The sequence below is a fragment of the Lagopus muta genome, chromosome 16 (genome assembly GCF_023343835.1).
Source record: "Lagopus muta isolate bLagMut1 chromosome 16, bLagMut1 primary, whole genome shotgun sequence".
Lineage (NCBI taxonomy): Eukaryota > Metazoa > Chordata > Aves > Galliformes > Phasianidae > Lagopus > Lagopus muta.
The window spans coordinates 8,612,809-8,630,088 of record NC_064448.1 but is presented as its reverse complement, the minus strand read 5'-3'; the positions used below and the strand labels follow the sequence as shown (position 1 = coordinate 8,630,088).

General features: G+C 60.9%; 2 protein-coding genes across 4 annotated transcripts in view; one reads left to right on the top strand and one right to left on the bottom strand.

Annotated features, from left to right (window-relative positions):
* Positions 1-2,229: 2,229 nt before the first annotated feature.
* On the bottom strand, positions 2,230-17,269 carry LOC125701490 (nucleolin-like). The gene is made up of 4 exons (XM_048963585.1): positions 16,761-17,269; positions 12,076-12,186; positions 3,102-3,167; positions 2,230-2,806 (listed from the first exon to the last, which is right to left on the bottom strand). Exons 1-4 carry the CDS (start codon positions 17,267-17,269, stop codon positions 2,644-2,646), a joined length of 849 nt encoding a protein of 282 aa, XP_048819542.1. The 3' UTR covers positions 2,230-2,643.
* The window catches only part of LOC125701498 (oxidative stress-responsive serine-rich protein 1-like), a 99,231-nt gene continuing 90,614 nt past the window's right edge, over positions 8,664-17,280 (top strand). The window contains exon 1 of one of the 3 annotated variants that reach the window (XM_048963605.1): positions 8,664-8,685. The gene's annotated coding sequence lies outside the window, so the exon portion shown is untranslated. Of the gene's footprint in view, positions 8,686-12,831; positions 13,049-17,280 lie in introns of those variants that run through there. The other 2 variants (XM_048963606.1, XM_048963594.1) reach the window with 2 other exon arrangements.

The following is a 17,280-nucleotide window of genomic DNA, read 5'->3' as shown; positions in this document are numbered from 1 at the left end:
GGAGGTCCGCGAGGGGTCGGGCGGGACGGCGCTGCGCCTCGAGGCGCGGCCCGGTGCTGGGGGCGCCGCTCCGTAAGGCGAACCTTGCGGCGCGCTTTGCTAAACGTGCTGCGGGCTGAGAAGCGCTCCTGCCGCCGTTCTCTTAGCGGAGCGAAGGAGAGGTCCGGCTGGGTATCGGCAAGGGGTTCTTCGCTGCGGGGCGGCGGGCGTGGGACGGACTGCTTGGGCGGCGGTGGCGGCGCTGAGCTGCCGGAGTTGGAGGGGCATCGGGACGAGGATGTGAGACGGGGGTCTGAACTGGGGCGTTCTGTGTGCAGCCTGGAGTCGGACTCGACGGGCCTTATGTGGAGGGACCGTACGGGGAAGCGTGGGGGAGCGGGGAAGGAGGAGGGTTCCTTTTAGTGCAGAGCGCGGTCCTGGTATGGTTGGGCAGCCGGGCTGGGGAGGTATGGCACTGCTGCAGCAGAGAGGCTCTTGTCCAGCGGGATACGTGTGGCGTGGGCGTGATTCTGAGAGTGTTCCGTAGGTGCCAGGAGCTCCTGACAGCAGCACTTGGCCGGCAATGTGGGGGGAAGGAGGGATTGGGGCACCTGGAGTGTTTCCAGGCCAGGCTGGCCCGGGCCCTGAGCGACCTGATGGAGCTGTGGTGTCCCTCTTTGTTGCGGGGCGGCTGGACGCAATGAGCTCCAAAGGTCCCCTCCACTCTAACGTCTAAGGATGTTATGATGTGTGATTCCCTGCAGAAAAATAGAACTGCTTCAGTGCGAGCTTGTTAGGCGACGAGAGGCTCGAAGCGCACAGCCGCGCTCTCTGGCCCTCCGTCCACATCTGAGCAGGGGAATCGTCCCCAATGGAGCCGGCCGCAAATGAGGCAGGCAGCGCTCGAGGAAAGGAGCCGCACCTCCTATGCTAAATCCTGAATGCCTTCTCGTTCTTCTCCCTAGGGCAGGATGAGGAGGACAGCTTTATGTAGGAAGATTTCTCAGAGTAGTGGGACACATTAACAACGAGCTTTCCAAACGCTGCCAAGCTTCAGAACAAAGCCTGCAAGGTGTTGAAAGCACCAGATCGCAGTGACAGCGGCATGGAGGAATTGAATGGCCACAGCAGAGCCTGAAAGATGGCATGGCGGTCGTTTGATAGCAAGTGAGTGTGGGTGTGATGGATGGAGCACGGGCTGGATGAGGAAGTGGCTGGATGATGGTGGCACTCCGAGCTGCAGTCAGCGGCTCAGTGTCCATGGAGCGCCGTGAGGAGTGGCATTCCTCAGGGATGGGTGCTGGGACTGGTGATGGGGCCGGTGCCATCGAACGTCTTTATGGGCGGCGTGGACAGTGGGATCGTGTGCATCAAGTTTGCAGGCGATACAAGCTGAGTGGTGCAGGGGACACGTTAGAGGGAAGGGATGCTATCCAGAGGAACGTGGACGCAGTTAGAGGTGGGCCCATGGCATCGTCAGGAAGTTCACCGAGGCCGAGAGCAAGGTCCTGCCTTTGGGTCGGGGCAATGTCAAGCAGGGCTACGGGGTGGGCGGAGAATGGCTTGAGAGCGGCCTCGTGGAGAAGGATTTGCTAGCGTGGACTGAGGAGAGATTGGGCGTGAGCTGGCAAGGTGTGCTTGCTGCCCAGAAGGCCGACGGAGGCCTGGGTTGCATCAAGAGAAGCGTGGCCAGCAGGTCGAGGCGATTGTGCCCCTCTGCTCTCATGAGACCCCACTTGGAGTACTGTGTGGTTGTGGAGCCCTGAGCACAAGCAGGACATGGAGCTGTTGGAGCAGGTCCAGAAGGGGGCCACAAACAGAGGGCTGGAACAGCTCCCCTAGGACAACGGGGTGAGAGAGCTGGGGCTCTTCAGCTTGGGGAAGAGAAGGCCCTGAGGTGACCTTCTAGCAGCATTCCTGGACTGAAGGGGGTCTACAGGAAAGCTGGGGGGTTCTTGTTATAAAGGCGGGTAGCGCCAAGGGGAAATGGCTTTGAACTGGAAGAGTGTAGGCTTAGACCAGCTATTAGGAAGAAATTCCCTGCTGTGAGGATGGTGAGGCACTGGGACAGGTTGCCCAGTGAGGCTGTGAATGTCCCCACGTGGGAGGCCTTCAGGGCCAGGCTGGATGGGGCTGTGAGCAGCCTGGTGTAGAGGGAGATGTCCCTTCGTGCCGCAGGGGCTGGGAATGAGATGATCTTAGAGGTCCCTCCCAAAACAAAGCAAACCATTGTGTGACTGTATGAAACTGTATACAGTTTTTATTAGAAAAAGAGAGAGTAGAATACAGGCGAATGTGCATTAGCATGAAGTGATGAGGGCAGAGTGAGGCAGGTCTCCTGTGACAGAGCGCAGTGTCTCCTTCTAGAGCCATAAATGCCCAGCGTGCTCAGAGCTGTTCCCTGCCGCCATGTCAGCCTACATCCCCTGCTGGGGACAGCGTGCTGCCAACATATGCCGGGTCAGCTGCTCTCCATAGGGACCGGGCAGCAGCACGGAGCAGTGTGAGGTGTCCCTTTATGCCGCAGGGGGTTGGAAAGAGATGATCTCAGAGGTCCCTCCCAAAACAAAGCAAACCATTGTGTGATTGTATGAAACTATATACAGGTTTTCTTTTTATTAAAAAACTAAACTGTATGACTATGTGACTCCCTATGGCTTTCGTTTAGGAATACATCATTTCAGCCATGGGAGACATTTTCTTTGGAATAAATAAATAGTGCTCCAGGTATCCTGTTAGGTCTTCCACACTTGTATCATCTACGTAAGTGTGGGCCTCCTCAGAGTAGAGCGCAGGTGAACTGGAGGAGGCTGTTCCACAGACGGATCTGTTAGGCATGGATAAGGAAAGGCAATCCGAGGTTTGGCTGGTGTGTGTTAGAGTGAAGTGATGAGGGCAGAGCGAGGCAGTTCTCCCGTGACTTCCCCAACGGCCCTTCAGCGGTGGAAGCTTGCAGAGGTTCAGTTGCGGCTCTTCTGTCACGGCTGGCCTCAAAGTGAGAATGCTATCTGTGCTCTGTGCCGTGTTCTGCTGTAGCACAAACACTGGAACAGATGGGAGTCTTTGCTGTGTCTGACTGGGTTTTGTGTTTTGTGCTGCAGTGTATAAGCATGGGAGGATACAGGACAGGAGACCTGGAACGTCTCTGCCGTGAGAGACCGGCCGATCCTCCGGAGGTCCTCTCACACCTGCAGGGTCAGAAGAGGTGAACTGGTAGGTAAATATGGAATCTGTGCCATTGCTCACAAAGGTGTGTAGCACAGCCAGGGACATCTCATGTAGCTTTTGGTTTGTTTTTCTTTGCTTAGAGAAACGAGACGACTGCTGGTTTTAAGTGACCGAAAGCAGAACAAACGTGGGGTGCAGCTGACGCTGTGCTTTACCCATTCCATGCTTCCTGGCAGACGGACGGTTGCGGGGCTCCGTCTGCATCTCTTCTCCTCGGCGCCGTGAGAACCGTCCCGTCGCCCGCAGGCTGCGCCGCGATCCATCTGCTAAAAGAGAGAGCGCCGCGTTACAGCCGTGCGTGAGCGCGCGGTGTCAGCATCCCGATTCGGCCCCACGGCTTCAGGTGCCGGGCTGCGACGCTTCCGTGTGCGGCCCCGAGCTCCTCTGCAGTCAGCGGTGAGGGACGGGACCGGGCAGAGCTCTGTCAGAGCGCTCTGTCTCTGCTGACCGCGGTACCGGCAGCCGCGCACCGCCCCGCGCCGCTCACCGCGCCTTGTCCAGCCGCAGCCTCTTGAAGGCCGTCCGCAGGCTCCGCTCCGCCTCGTCGTCGTCGCCGTCGTCCCGCCGCAGCTTCTTGAAGGCCGTCCGCAGGCTCCGCTCCGCCTCGTCGTCGTCGCCGTCCAGCCGCAGCTTCTTCAAGGCCGTCCGCAGGCTCCGCTCCGCCTCGTCGTCGTCGTCGTCGTCGTCGTTGTCCCGCTCCTCCTCCTCGTACCGCCTCTTCTCCGCGACGCGGCGAGCGGGGCCGGCCGTTAGCGGCGATGGCGCGGCCCGCACCTGGGCGGCCCAGGGCCCGGGGCTTTCCGGCCCGGCCCGGCCGGCCCCGCACGGCCCCGAGCCCCGCGTCGCCCCGCCGGCCGTGCCGCCCGAGGTGCGGGGAGGAGCCGCCCGCAGCCAATGGCCGCCGCGCACGGCGGGAAGCGGGGCCAGCGCCGCGCCGGAGTAGCGCGCTTGCACGGGGCCGGGCCGGGGCCGCTTCCCGCTGAGGGCCCGCATCCGGGCGGCGCCGGGCCGCGGAGAGCGGAGAGGCGGAGAGGCGGAGAGCGGAGAGCGGTGAGCGTGGAGATCCGGAGAGCCGTGAGCGTCCGTTGGGCTCCGTTCGCGTCGGCGTCGGCTGGGCGCTGCGGGTTCGTTGCGGGGCGCGCGGAGGTCCGCGAGGGGTCGGGCGGGACGGCGCTGCGCCTCGAGGCGCGGCCCGGTGCTGGGGGCGCCGCTCCGTAAGGCGAACCTTGCGGCGCGCTTTGCTAAACGTGCTGCGGGCTGAGAAGCGCTCCTGCCGCCGTTCTCTTAGCGGAGCGAAGGAGAGGTCCGGCTGGGTATCGGCAAGGGGTTCTTCGCTGCGGGGCGGCGGGCGTGGGACGGACTGCTTGGGCGGCGGGTGGCGGCGCTGAGCTGCCGGAGTTGGAGGGGCATCGGGACGAGGATGTGAGACGGGGGTCTGAACTGGGGCGTTCTGTGTGCAGCCTGGAGTCGGACTCGACGGGCCTTATGTGGAGGGACCGTACGGGGAAGCGTGGGGGAGCGGGGAAGGAGGAGGGTTCCTTTTAGTGCAGAGCGCGGTCCTGGTATGGTTGGGCAGCCGGGCTGGGGAGGTATGGCACTGCTGCAGCAGAGAGGCTCTTGTCCAGCGGGATACGTGTGGCGTGGGCGTGATTCTGAGAGTGTTCCGTAGGTGCCAGGAGCTCCTGACAGCAGCACTTGGCCGGCAATGTGGGGGGAAGGAGGGATTGGGGCACCTGGAGTGTTTCCAGGCCAGGCTGGCCCGGGCCCTGAGCGACCTGATGGAGCTGTGGTGTCCCTCTTTGTTGCGGGGCGGCTGGACGCAATGAGCTCCAAAGGTCCCCTCCACTCTAACGTCTAAGGATGTTATGATGTGTGATTCCCTGCAGAAAAATAGAACTGCTTCAGTGCGAGCTTGTTAGGCGACGAGAGGCTCGAAGCGCACAGCCGCGCTCTCTGGCCCTCCGTCCACATCTGAGCAGGGGAATCGTCCCCAATGGAGCCGGCCGCAAATGAGGCAGGCAGCGCTCGAGGAAAGGAGCCGCACCTCCTATGCTAAATCCTGAATGCCTTCTCGTTCTTCTCCCTAGGGCAGGATGAGGAGGACAGCTTTATGTAGGAAGATTTCTCAGAGTAGTGGGACACATTAACAACGAGCTTTCCAAACGCTGCCAAGCTTCAGAACAAAGCCTGCAAGGTGTTGAAAGCACCAGATCGCAGTGACAGCGGCATGGAGGAATTGAATGGCCACAGCAGAGCCTGAAAGATGGCATGGCGGTCGTTTGATAGCAAGTGAGTGTGGGTGTGATGGATGGAGCACGGGCTGGATGAGGAAGTGGCTGGATGATGGTGGCACTCCGAGCTGCAGTCAGCGGCTCAGTGTCCATGGAGCGCCGTGAGGAGTGGCATTCCTCAGGGATGGGTGCTGGGACTGGTGATGGGGCCGGTGCCATCGAACGTCTTTATGGGCGGCGTGGACAGTGGGATCGTGTGCATCAAGTTTGCAGGCGATACAAGCTGAGTGGTGCAGGGGACACGTTAGAGGGAAGGGATGCGTGGACGCAGTTAGAGGTGGGCCCCATGGCATCGTCAGGGAGTTCACCGAGGCCGAGAGCAAGGTCCTGCCTTTTGGGTCGGGGCAATGTCAAGCAGGGCTACGGGGTGGGCGGAGAATGGCTTGAGAGCGGCCTCGTGGAGAAGGATTTGCTAGCGTGGACTGAGGAGAGATTGGGCGTGAGCTGGCAAGGTGTGCTTGCTGCCCAGAAGGCCGATGGAGGCCTGGGTTGGCATCAAGAGAAGCGTGGCCAGCAGGTCGAGGCGATTGTGCCCCTCTGCTCTCATGAGACCCCACTTGGAGTACTGTGTGGTTGTGGAGCCCTGAGCACAAGCAGGACATGGAGCTGTTGGAGCAGGTCCAGAAGGGGGCCACAAACAGAGGGCTGGAACAGCTCCCCTAGGACAACGGGGTGAGAGAGCTGGGGCTCTTCAGCTTGGGGAAGAGAAGGCCCTGAGGTGACCTTCTAGCAGCATTCCTGGACTGAAGGGGGTCTACAGGAAAGCTGGGGGGTTCTTGTTATAAAGGCGGGTAGCGCCAAGGGGAAATGGCTTTGAACTGGAAGAGTGTAGGCTTAGACCAGCTATTAGGAAGAAATTCCCTGCTGTGAGGATGGTGAGGCACTGGGACAGGTTGCCCAGTGAGGCTGTGAATGTCCCCACGTGGGAGGCCTTCAGGGCCAGGCTGGATGGGGCTGTGAGCAGCCTGGTGTAGAGGGAGGTGTCCCTTCGTGCCGCAGGGGCTGGGAATGAGATGATCTTAGAGGTCCCTCCCAAAACAAAGCAAACCATTGTGTGGACTGTATGAAACTGTATACAGTTTTTATTAGAAAAAGAGAGAGTAGAATACAGGCGAATGTGCATTAGCATGAAGTGATGAGGGCAGAGTGAGGCAGGTCTCCTGTGACAGAGCGCAGTGTCTCCTTCTAGAGCCATAAATGCCCAGCGTGCTCAGAGCTGTTTCCCTGCCGCCATGTCAGCCTACATCCCCTGCTGGGGACAGCGTGCTGCCAACATATGCCGGGTCAGCTGCTCTCCATAGGGACCGGGCAGCAGCACGGAGCAGTGTGAGGTGTCCCTTTATGCCGCAGGGGGGTTGGAAAGAGATGATCTCAGAGGTCCCCTCCCAAAACAAAGCAAACCATTGTGTGATTGTATGAAACTATATACAGGTTTTCTTTTTATTAAAAAACTAAACTGTATGGACTATGTGACTCCCTATGGCTTTCGTTTAGGAATACATCATTTCAGCCATGGGAGACATTTTCTTTGGAATAAATAAATAGTGCTCCAGGTATCCTGTTAGGTCTTCCACACTTGTATCATCTACGTAAGTGTGGGCCTCCTCAGAGTAGAGCGCAGGTGAACTGGAGGAGGCTGTTCCACAGACGGATCTGTTAGGCATGGATAAGGAAAGGCAATCCGAGGTTTGGCTGGTGTGTGTTAGAGTGAAGTGATGAGGGCAGAGCGAGGCAGTTCTCCCGTGACTTCCCCAACGGCCCTTCAGCGGTGGAAGCTTGCAGAGGTTCAGTTGCGGCTCTTCTGTCACGGCTGGCCTCAAAGTGAGAATGCTATCTGTGCTCTGTGCCGTGTTCTGCTGTAGCACAAAACACTGGAACAGATGGGAGTCTTTGCTGTGTCTGACTGGGTTTTTGTGGTTTTGTGCTGCAGTGTATAAGCATGGGAGGATACAGGACAGGAGACCTGGAACGTCTCTGCCGTGAGAGACCGGGCCCGATCCTCCGGAGGTCCTCTCACACCTGCAGGGTCAGAAGAGGTTGAACTGGTAGGTAAATATGGAATCTGTGCCATTGCTCACAAAGGTGTGTAGCACAGCCAGGGACATCTCATGTAGCTTTTGGTTTGTTTTTCTTTGCTTAGAGAAACGAGACGACTGCTGGTTTTAAGTGACCGAAAGCAGAACAAACGTGGGGTGCAGCTGACGCTGTGCTTTAACCCATTCCATGCTTCCTGGCAGACGGACGGTTGCGGGGCTCCGTCTGCATCTCTTCTCCTCGGCGCCGTGAGAACCGTCCCGTCGCCCGCAGGCTGCGCCGCGATCCATCTGCTAAAAGAGAGAGCGCCGCGTTACAGCCGTGCGTGAGCGCGCGGTGTCAGCATCCCGATTCGGCCCCACGGCTTCAGGTGCCGGGCTGCGACGCTTCCGTGTGCGGCCCCGAGCTCCTCTGCAGTCAGCGGTGAGGGACGGGACCGGGCAGAGCTCTGTCAGAGCGCTCTGTCTCTGCTGACCGCGGTACCGGCAGCCGCGCACCGCCCCGCGCCGCTCACCGCAGCCTTGTCCAGCCGCAGCCTCTTGAAGGCCGTCCGCAGGCTCCGCTCCGCCTCGTCGTCGTCGCCGTCGTCCCGCCGCAGCTTCTTGAAGGCCGTCCGCAGGCTCCCGCTCCGCCTCGTCGTCGTCGCCGTCCAGCCGCAGCTTCTTCAAGGCCGTCCGCAGGCTCCGCTCCGCCTCGTCGTCGTCGTCGTCGTCGTCGTTGTCCCGCTCCTCCTCCTCCGTACCGCCTCTTCTCCGCGACGCGGCGAGCGGGGCCCGGCCGTTAGCGGCGATGGCGCGGCCCGCACCTGGGCGGCCCAGGGCCCGGGGCTTTCCGGCCCGGCCCGGCCGGCCCCGCACGGCCCCGAGCCCCGCGTCGCCCCGCCGGCCGTGCCGCCCGAGGTGCGGGGAGGAGCCAATGCCCGCAGCCAATGGCCGCCGCGCACGGCGGGAAGCGGGGGCCAGCGCCGCGCCGGAGTAGCGCGCTTGCACGGGGCCCGGGCCGGGGCCGCTTCCGGCTGAGGGCCCCGCATCCGGGCGGCGCCGGGCCGCGGAGAGCGGAGAGGCGGAGAGCGGAGAGCGGTGAGCGTGGAGATCCGGAGAGCCGTGAGCGTCCGTTGGGCTCCGTACGCGTCGGCGTCGGCTGGGCGCTGCGGGTTCGTTGCGGGGCGCGCGGAGGTCCGCGAGGGGTCGGGGCGGGACGGCGCTGCGCCTCGAGGCGCGGCCCGGTGCTGGGGGCGCCGCTCCGTAAGGCGAACCTTGCGGCGCGCTTTGCTAAACGTGCTGCGGGCTGAGAAGCGCTCCTGCCCGCCGTTCTCTTAGCGAGCGAAGGAGAGGTCCGGCTGGGTATCGGCAAGGGGTTCTTCGCTGCGGGGCGGCGGGCGTGGGACGGACCTGCTTGGGCGGCCGGGTGGCGGCGCTGAGCTGCCGGAGTTGGAGGGGCATCGGGACGAGGATGTGAGACGGGGGTCTGAACTGGGGCGTTCTGTGTGCAGCCTGGAGTCGGACTCGACGGGCCTTATGTGGAGGGACCGTACGGGGAAGCGTGGGGGAGCGGGGAAGGAGGAGGGTTCCTTTTAGTGCAGAGCGCGGTCCTGGTATGGTTGGGCAGCCGGGCTGGGGAGGTATGGCACTGCTGCAGCAGAGAGGCTCTTGTCCAGCGGGATACGTGTGGCGTGGGCGTGATTCTGAGAGTGTTCCGTAGGTGCCAGGAGCTCCTGACAGCAGCACTTGGCCGGCAATGTGGGGGGAAGGAGGGATTGGGGCACCTGGAGTGTTTCCAGGCCAGGCTGGCCCGGGCCCTGAGCGACCTGATGGAGCTGTGGGTCCCTCTTTGTTGCGGGGCGGCTGGACGCAATGAGCTCCAAAGGTCCCCTCCACTCTAACGTCTAAGGATGTTATGATGTGTGATTCCCTGCAGAAAAATAGAACTGCTTCAGTGCGAGCTTGTTAGGCGACGAGAGGCTCGAAGCGCACAGCCGCGCTCTCTGGCCCTCCGTCCACATCTGAGCAGGGGAATCGTCCCCAATGGAGCCGGCCGCAAATGAGGCAGGCAGCGCTCGAGGAAAGGAGCCGCACCTCCTATGCTAAATCCTGAATGCCTTCTCGTTCTTCTCCCTAGGGCAGGATGAGGAGGGACAGCTTTATGTAGGAAGATTTCTCAGAGTAGTGGGACACATTAACAACGAGCTTTCCAAACGCTGCCAAGCTTCAGAACAAAGCCTGCAAGGTGTTGAAAGCACCAGATCGCAGTGACAGCGGCATGGAGGAATTGAATGGCCACAGCAGAGCCTGAAAGATGGCATGGCGGTCGTTTGATAGCAAGTGAGTGTGGGTGTGATGGATGGAGCACGGGCTGGATGAGGAAGTGGCTGGATGATGGTGGCACTCCGAGCTGCAGTCAGCGGCTCAGTGTCCATGGAGCGCCGTGAGGAGTGGCATTCCTCAGGGATGGGTGCTGGGACTGGTGATGGGGCCGGTGCCATCGAACGTCTTTATGGGCGGCGTGGACAGTGGGATCGTGTGCATCCTCATCAAGTTTGCAGGCGATACAAGCTGAGTGGTGCAGGGGACACGTTAGAGGGAAGGGATGCTATCCAGAGGAACGTGGACGCAGTTAGAGGTGGGCCCATGGCATCGTCAGGAAGTTCACCGAGGCCGAGAGCAAGGTCCTGCCTTTGGGTCGGGGCAATGTCAAGCAGGGCTACGGGGTGGGCGGAGAATGGCTTGAGAGCGGCCTCGTGGAGAAGGATTTGCTAGCGTGGACTGAGGAGAGATTGGGTGTGAGCTGGCAAGGTGTGCTTGCTGCCCAGAAGGCCGACGGAGGCCTGGGTTGCATCAAGAGAAGCGTGGCCAGCAGGTCGAGGCGATTGTGCCCCTCTGCTCTCATGAGACCCCACTTGGAGTACTGTGTGGTTGTGGAGCCCTGAGCACAAGCAGGACATGGAGCTGTTGGAGCAGGTCCAGAAGGGGGCCACAAACAGAGGGCTGGAACAGCTCCCCTAGGACAACGGGGTGAGAGAGCTGGGGCTCTTCAGCTTGGGGAAGAGAAGGCCCTGAGGTGACCTTCTAGCAGCATTCCTGGACTGAAGGGGGTCTACAGGAAAGCTGGGGGGTTCTTGTTATAAAGGCGGGTAGCGCCAAGGGGAAATGGCTTTGAACTGGAAGAGTGTAGGCTTAGACCAGCTATTAGGAAGAAATTCCCTGCTGTGAGGCTGGTGAGGCACTGGGACAGGTTGCCCAGTGAGGCTGTGAATGTCCCCACGTGGGAGGCCTTCAGGGCCAGGCTGGATGGGGCTGTGAGCAGCCTGGTGTAGAGGGAGATGTCCCTTCGTGCCGCAGGGGCTGGGAATGAGATGATCTTAGAGGTCCCTCCCAAAACAAAGCAAACCATTGTGTGACTGTATGAAACTGTATACAGTTTTTATTAGAAAAAGAGAGAGTAGAATACAGGCGAATGTGCATTAGCATGAAGTGATGAGGGCAGAGTGAGGCAGGTCTCCTGTGACAGAGCGCAGTGTCTCCTTCTAGAGCCATAAATGCCCAGCGTGCTCAGAGCTGTTCCCTGCCGCCATGTCAGCCTACATCCCCTGCTGGGGACAGCGTGCTGCCAACATATGCCGGGTCAGCTGCTCTCCATAGGGACCGGGCAGCAGCACGGAGCAGTGTGAGGTGTCCCTTTATGCCGCAGGGGGTTGGAAAGAGATGATCTCAGAGGTCCCTCCCAAAACAAAGCAAACCATTGTGTGATTGTATGAAACTATATACAGGTTTTCTTTTTATTAAAAAACTAAACTGTATGACTATGTGACTCCCTATGGCTTTCGTTTAGGAATACATCATTTCAGCCATGGGAGACATTTTCTTTGGAATAAATAAATAGTGCTCCAGGTATCCTGTTAGGTCTTCCACACTTGTATCATCTACGTAAGTGTGGGCCTCCTCAGAGTAGAACGCAGGTGAACTGGAGGAGGCTGTTCCACAGACGGATCTGTTAGGCATGGATAAGGAAAGGCAATCCGAGGTTTGGCTGGTGTGTGTTAGAGTGAAGTGATGAGGGCAGAGCGAGGCAGTTCTCCCGTGACTTCCCCAACGGCCCTTCAGCGGTGGAAGCTTGCAGAGGTTCAGTTGCGGCTCTTCTGTCACGGCTGGCCTCAAAGTGAGAATGCTATCTGTGCTCTGTGCCGTGTTCTGCTGTAGCACAAACACTGGAACAGATGGGAGTCTTTGCTGTGTCTGACTGGGTTTTGTGTTTTGTGCTGCAGTGTATAAGCATGGGAGGATACAGGACAGGAGACCTGGAACGTCTCTGCCGTGAGAGACCGGCCGATCCTCCGGAGGTCCTCTCACACCTGCAGGGTCAGAAGAGGTGAACTGGTAGGTAAATATGGAATCTGTGCCATTGCTCACAAAGGTGTGTAGCACAGCCAGGGACATCTCATGTGGCTTTTGGTTTGTTTTTCTTTGCTTAGAGAAACGAGACGACTGCTGGTTTTAAGTGACCGAAAGCAGAACAAACGTGGGGTGCAGCTGACGCTGTGCTTTACCGATTCCGTGCTTCCTGGCAGACGGACGGTTGCGGGGCTCCGTCTGCATCTCTTCTCCTCGGCGCCGTGAGAACCGTCCCGTCGCCCGCAGGCTGCGCCGCGATCCATCTGCTAAAAGAGAGAGCGCCGCGTTACAGCCGTGCGTGAGCGCGCGGTGTCAGCATCCCGATTCGGCCCCACGGCTTCAGGTGCCGGGCTGCGACGCTTCCGTGTGCGGCCCCGAGCTCCTCTGCAGTCAGCGGTGAGGGACGGGACCGGGCAGAGCTCTGTCAGAGCGCTCTGTCTCTGCTGACCGCGGTACCGGCAGCCGCGCACCGCCCCGCGCCGCTCACCGCGCCTTGTCCAGCCGCAGCCTCTTGAAGGCCGTCCGCAGGCTCCGCTCCGCCTCGTCGTCGTCGCCGTCGTCCCGCCGCAGCTTCTTGAAGGCCGTCCGCAGGCTCCGCTCCGCCTCGTCGTCGTCGTCGTCCAGCCGCAGCTTCTTCAAGGCCGTCCGCAGGCTCCGCTCCGCCTCGTCGTCGTCGTCGTCGTCGTCGTCGTCGTCCCGCTCCTCCTCCTCGTACCGCCTCTTCTCCGCGACGCGGCGAGCGGGGCCGGCCGTTAGCGGCGATGGCGCGGCCCGCACCTGGGCGGCCCAGGGCCCGGGGCTTTCCGGCCCGGCCCGGCCGGCCCCCGCACGGCCCCGAGCCCCGCGTCGCCCCGCCGGCCGTGCCGCCCGAGGTGCGGGGAGGAGCCGCCCGCAGCCAATGGCCGCCGCGCACGGCGGGAAGCGGGGCCAGCGCCGCGCCGGAGTAGCGCGCTTGCACGGGGCCGGGCCGGGGCCGCTTCCCGCTGAGGGCCCGCATCCGGGCGGCGCCGGGCCGCGGAGAGCGGAGAGGCGGAGAGGCGGAGAGCGGAGAGCGGTGAGCGTGGAGATCCGGAGAGCCGTGAGCGTCCGTTGGGCTCCGTTCGCGTCGGCGTCGGCTGGGCGCTGCGGGTTCGTTGCGGGGCGCGCGGAGGTCCGCGAGGGGTCGGGCGGGACGGCGCTGCGCCTCGAGGCGCGGCCCGGTGCTGGGGGCGCCGCTCCGTAAGGCGAACCTTGCGGCGCGCTTTGCTAAACGTGCTGCGGGCTGAGAAGCGCTCCTGCCGCCGTTCTCTTAGCGGAGCGAAGGAGAGGTCCGGCTGGGTATCGGCAAGGGGTTCTTCGCTGCGGGGCGGCGGGCGTGGGACGGACTGCTTGGGCGGCGGTGGCGGCGCTGAGCTGCCGGAGTTGGAGGGGCATCGGGACGAGGATGTGAGACGGGGGTCTGAACTGGGGCGTTCTGTGTGCAGCCTGGAGTCGGACTCGACGGGCCTTATGTGGAGGGACCGTACGGGGAAGCGTGGGGGAGCGGGGAAGGAGGAGGGTTCCTTTTAGTGCAGAGCGCGGTCCTGGTATGGTTGGGCAGCCGGGCTGGGGAGGTATGGCACTGCTGCAGCAGAGAGGCTCTTGTCCAGCGGGATACGTGTGGCGTGGGCGTGATTCTGAGAGTGTTCCGTAGGTGCCAGGAGCTCCTGACAGCAGCACTTGGCCGGCAATGTGGGGGGAAGGAGGGATTGGGGCACCTGGAGTGTTTCCAGGCCAGGCTGGCCCGGGCCCTGAGCGACCTGATGGAGCTGTGGTGTCCCTCTTTGTTGCGGGGCGGCTGGACGCAATGAGCTCCAAAGGTCCCCTCCACTCTAACGTCTAAGGATGTTATGATGTGTGATTCCCTGCAGAAAAATAGAACTGCTTCAGTGCGAGCTTGTTAGGCGACGAGAGGCTCGAAGCGCACAGCCGCGCTCTCTGGCCCTCCGTCCACATCTGAGCAGGGGAATCGTCCCCAATGGAGCCGGCCGCAAATGAGGCAGGCAGCGCTCGAGGAAAGGAGCCGCACCTCCTATGCTAAATCCTGAATGCCTTCTCGTTCTTCTCCCTAGGGCAGGATGAGGAGGACAGCTTTATGTAGGAAGATTTCTCAGAGTAGTGGGACACATTAACAACGAGCTTTCCAAACGCTGCCAAGCTTCAGAACAAAGCCTGCAAGGTGTTGAAAGCACCAGATCGCAGTGACAGCGGCATGGAGGAATTGAATGGCCACAGCAGAGCCTGAAAGATGGCATGGCGGTCGTTTGATAGCAAGTGAGTGTGGGTGTGATGGATGGAGCACGGGCTGGATGAGGAAGTGGCTGGATGATGGTGGCACTCCGAGCTGCAGTCAGCGGCTCAGTGTCCATGGAGCGCCGTGAGGAGTGGCATTCCTCAGGGATGGGTGCTGGGACTGGTGATGGGGCCGGTGCCATCGAACGTCTTTATGGGCGGCGTGGACAGTGGGATCGTGTGCATCAAGTTTGCAGGCGATACAAGCTGAGTGGTGCAGGGGACACGTTAGAGGGAAGGGATGCTATCCAGAGGAACGTGGACGCAGTTAGAGGTGGGCCCATGGCATCGTCAGGAAGTTCACCGAGGCCGAGAGCAAGGTCCTGCCTTTGGGTCGGGGCAATGTCAAGCAGGGCTACGGGGTGGGCGGAGAATGGCTTGAGAGCGGCCTCGTGGAGAAGGATTTGCTAGCGTGGACTGAGGAGAGATTGGGCGTGAGCTGGCAAGGTGTGCTTGCTGCCCAGAAGGCCGACGGAGGCCTGGGTTGCATCAAGAGAAGCGTGGCCAGCAGGTCGAGGCGATTGTGCCCCTCTGCTCTCATGAGACCCCACTTGGAGTACTGTGTGGTTGTGGAGCCCTGAGCACAAGCAGGACATGGAGCTGTTGGAGCAGGTCCAGAAGGGGGCCACAAACAGAGGGCTGGAACAGCTCCCCTAGGACAACGGGGTGAGAGAGCTGGGGCTCTTCAGCTTGGGGAAGAGAAGGCCCTGAGGTGACCTTCTAGCAGCATTCCTGGACTGAAGGGGGTCTACAGGAAAGCTGGGGGGTTCTTGTTATAAAGGCGGGTAGCGCCAAGGGGAAATGGCTTTGAACTGGAAGAGTGTAGGCTTAGACCAGCTATTAGGAAGAAATTCCCTGCTGTGAGGCTGGTGAGGCACTGGGACAGGTTGCCCAGTGAGGCTGTGAATGTCCCCACGTGGGAGGCCTTCAGGGCCAGGCTGGATGGGGCTGTGAGCAGCCTGGTGTAGAGGGAGATGTCCCTTCGTGCCGCAGGGGCTGGGAATGAGATGATCTTAGAGGTCCCTCCCAAAACAAAGCAAACCATTGTGTGACTGTATGAAACTGTATACAGTTTTTATTAGAAAAAGAGAGAGTAGAATACAGGCGAATGTGCATTAGCATGAAGTGATGAGGGCAGAGTGAGGCAGGTCTCCTGTGACAGAGCGCAGTGTCTCCTTCTAGAGCCATAAATGCCCAGCGTGCTCAGAGCTGTTCCCTGCCGCCATGTCAGCCTACATCCCCTGCTGGGGACAGCGTGCTGCCAACATATGCCGGGTCAGCTGCTCTCCATAGGGACCGGGCAGCAGCACGGAGCAGTGTGAGGTGTCCCTTTATGCCGCAGGGGGTTGGAAAGAGATGATCTCAGAGGTCCCTCCCAAAACAAAGCAAACCATTGTGTGACTGTATGAAACTATATACAGGTTTTCTTTTTATTAAAAAACTAAACTGTATGACTATGTGACTCCCTATGGCTTTCGTTTAGGAATACATCATTTCAGCCATGGGAGACATTTTCTTTGGAATAAATAAATAGTGCTCCAGGTATCCTGTTAGGTCTTCCACACTTGTATCATCTACGTAAGTGTGGGCCTCCTCAGAGTAGAACGCAGGTGAACTGGAGGAGGCTGTTCCACAGACGGATCTGTTAGGCATGGATAAGGAAAGGCAATCCGAGGTTTGGCTGGTGTGTGTTAGAGTGAAGTGATGAGGGCAGAGCGAGGCAGTTCTCCCGTGACTTCCCCAACGGCCCTTCAGCGGTGGAAGCTTGCAGAGGTTCAGTTGCGGCTCTTCTGTCACGGCTGGCCTCAAAGTGAGAATGCTATCTGTGCTCTGTGCCGTGTTCTGCTGTAGCACAAACACTGGAACAGATGGGAGTCTTTGCTGTGTCTGACTGGGTTTTGTGTTTTGTGCTGCAGTGTATAAGCATGGGAGGATACAGGACAGGAGACCTGGAACGTCTCTGCCGTGAGAGACCGGCCGATCCTCCGGAGGTCCTCTCACACCTGCAGGGTCAGAAGAGGTGAACTGGTAGGTAAATATGGAATCTGTGCCATTGCTCACAAAGGTGTGTAGCACAGCCAGGGACATCTCATGTGGCTTTTGGTTTGTTTTTCTTTGCTTAGAGAAACGAGACGACTGCTGGTTTTAAGTGACCGAAAGCAGAACAAACGTGGGGTGCAGCTGACGCTGTGCTTTACCGATTCCGTGCTTCCTGGCAGACGGACGGTTGCGGGGCTCCGTCTGCATCTCTTCTCCTCGGCGCCGTGAGAACCGTCCCGTCGCCCGCAGGCTGCGCCGCGATCCATCTGCTAAAAGAGAGAGCGCCGCGTTACAGCCGTGCGTGAGCGCGCGGTGTCAGCATCCCGATTCGGCCCCACGGCTTCAGGTGCCGGGCTGCGACGCTTCCGTGTGCGGCCCCGAGCTCCTCTGCAGTCAGCGGTGAGGGACGGGACCGGGCAGAGCTCTGTCAGAGCGCTCTGTCTCTGCTGACCGCGGTACCGGCAGCCGCGCACCGCCCCGCGCCGCTCACCGCGCCTTGTCCAGCCGCAGCCTCTTGAAGGCCGTCCGCAGGCTCCGCTCCGCCTCGTCGTCGTCGCCGTCGTCCCGCCGCAGCTTCTTGAAGGCCGTCCGCAGGCTCCGCTCCGCCTCGTCGTCGTCGTCGTCCAGCCGCAGCTTCTTCAAGGCCGTCCGCAGGCTCCGCTCCGCCTCGTCGTCGTCGTCGTCGTCGTCGTCGTCCCGCTCCTCCTCCTCGTACCGCCTCTTCTCCGCGACGCGGCGAGCGGGGCCGGCCGTTAGCGGCGATGGCGCGGCCCGCACCCGGGCGGCCCAGGGCCCGGGGCTTTCCGGCCCGGCACGGCCGGCCCCGCATGGCCCCGAGCCCCGCGTCGCCCCGCCGGCCGCGCCGCCCGAGGTGCGGGGAGGAGCCAATGCCCGCAGCCAATGGCCGCCGCGCACGGCGGGAAGCGGGGCCAGCGCCGCGCCGGAGTAGCGCGCTTGCACGGGGCCGGGCCGGGGCCGCTTCCGGCTGAGGGCCCGCATCCGGGCGGCGC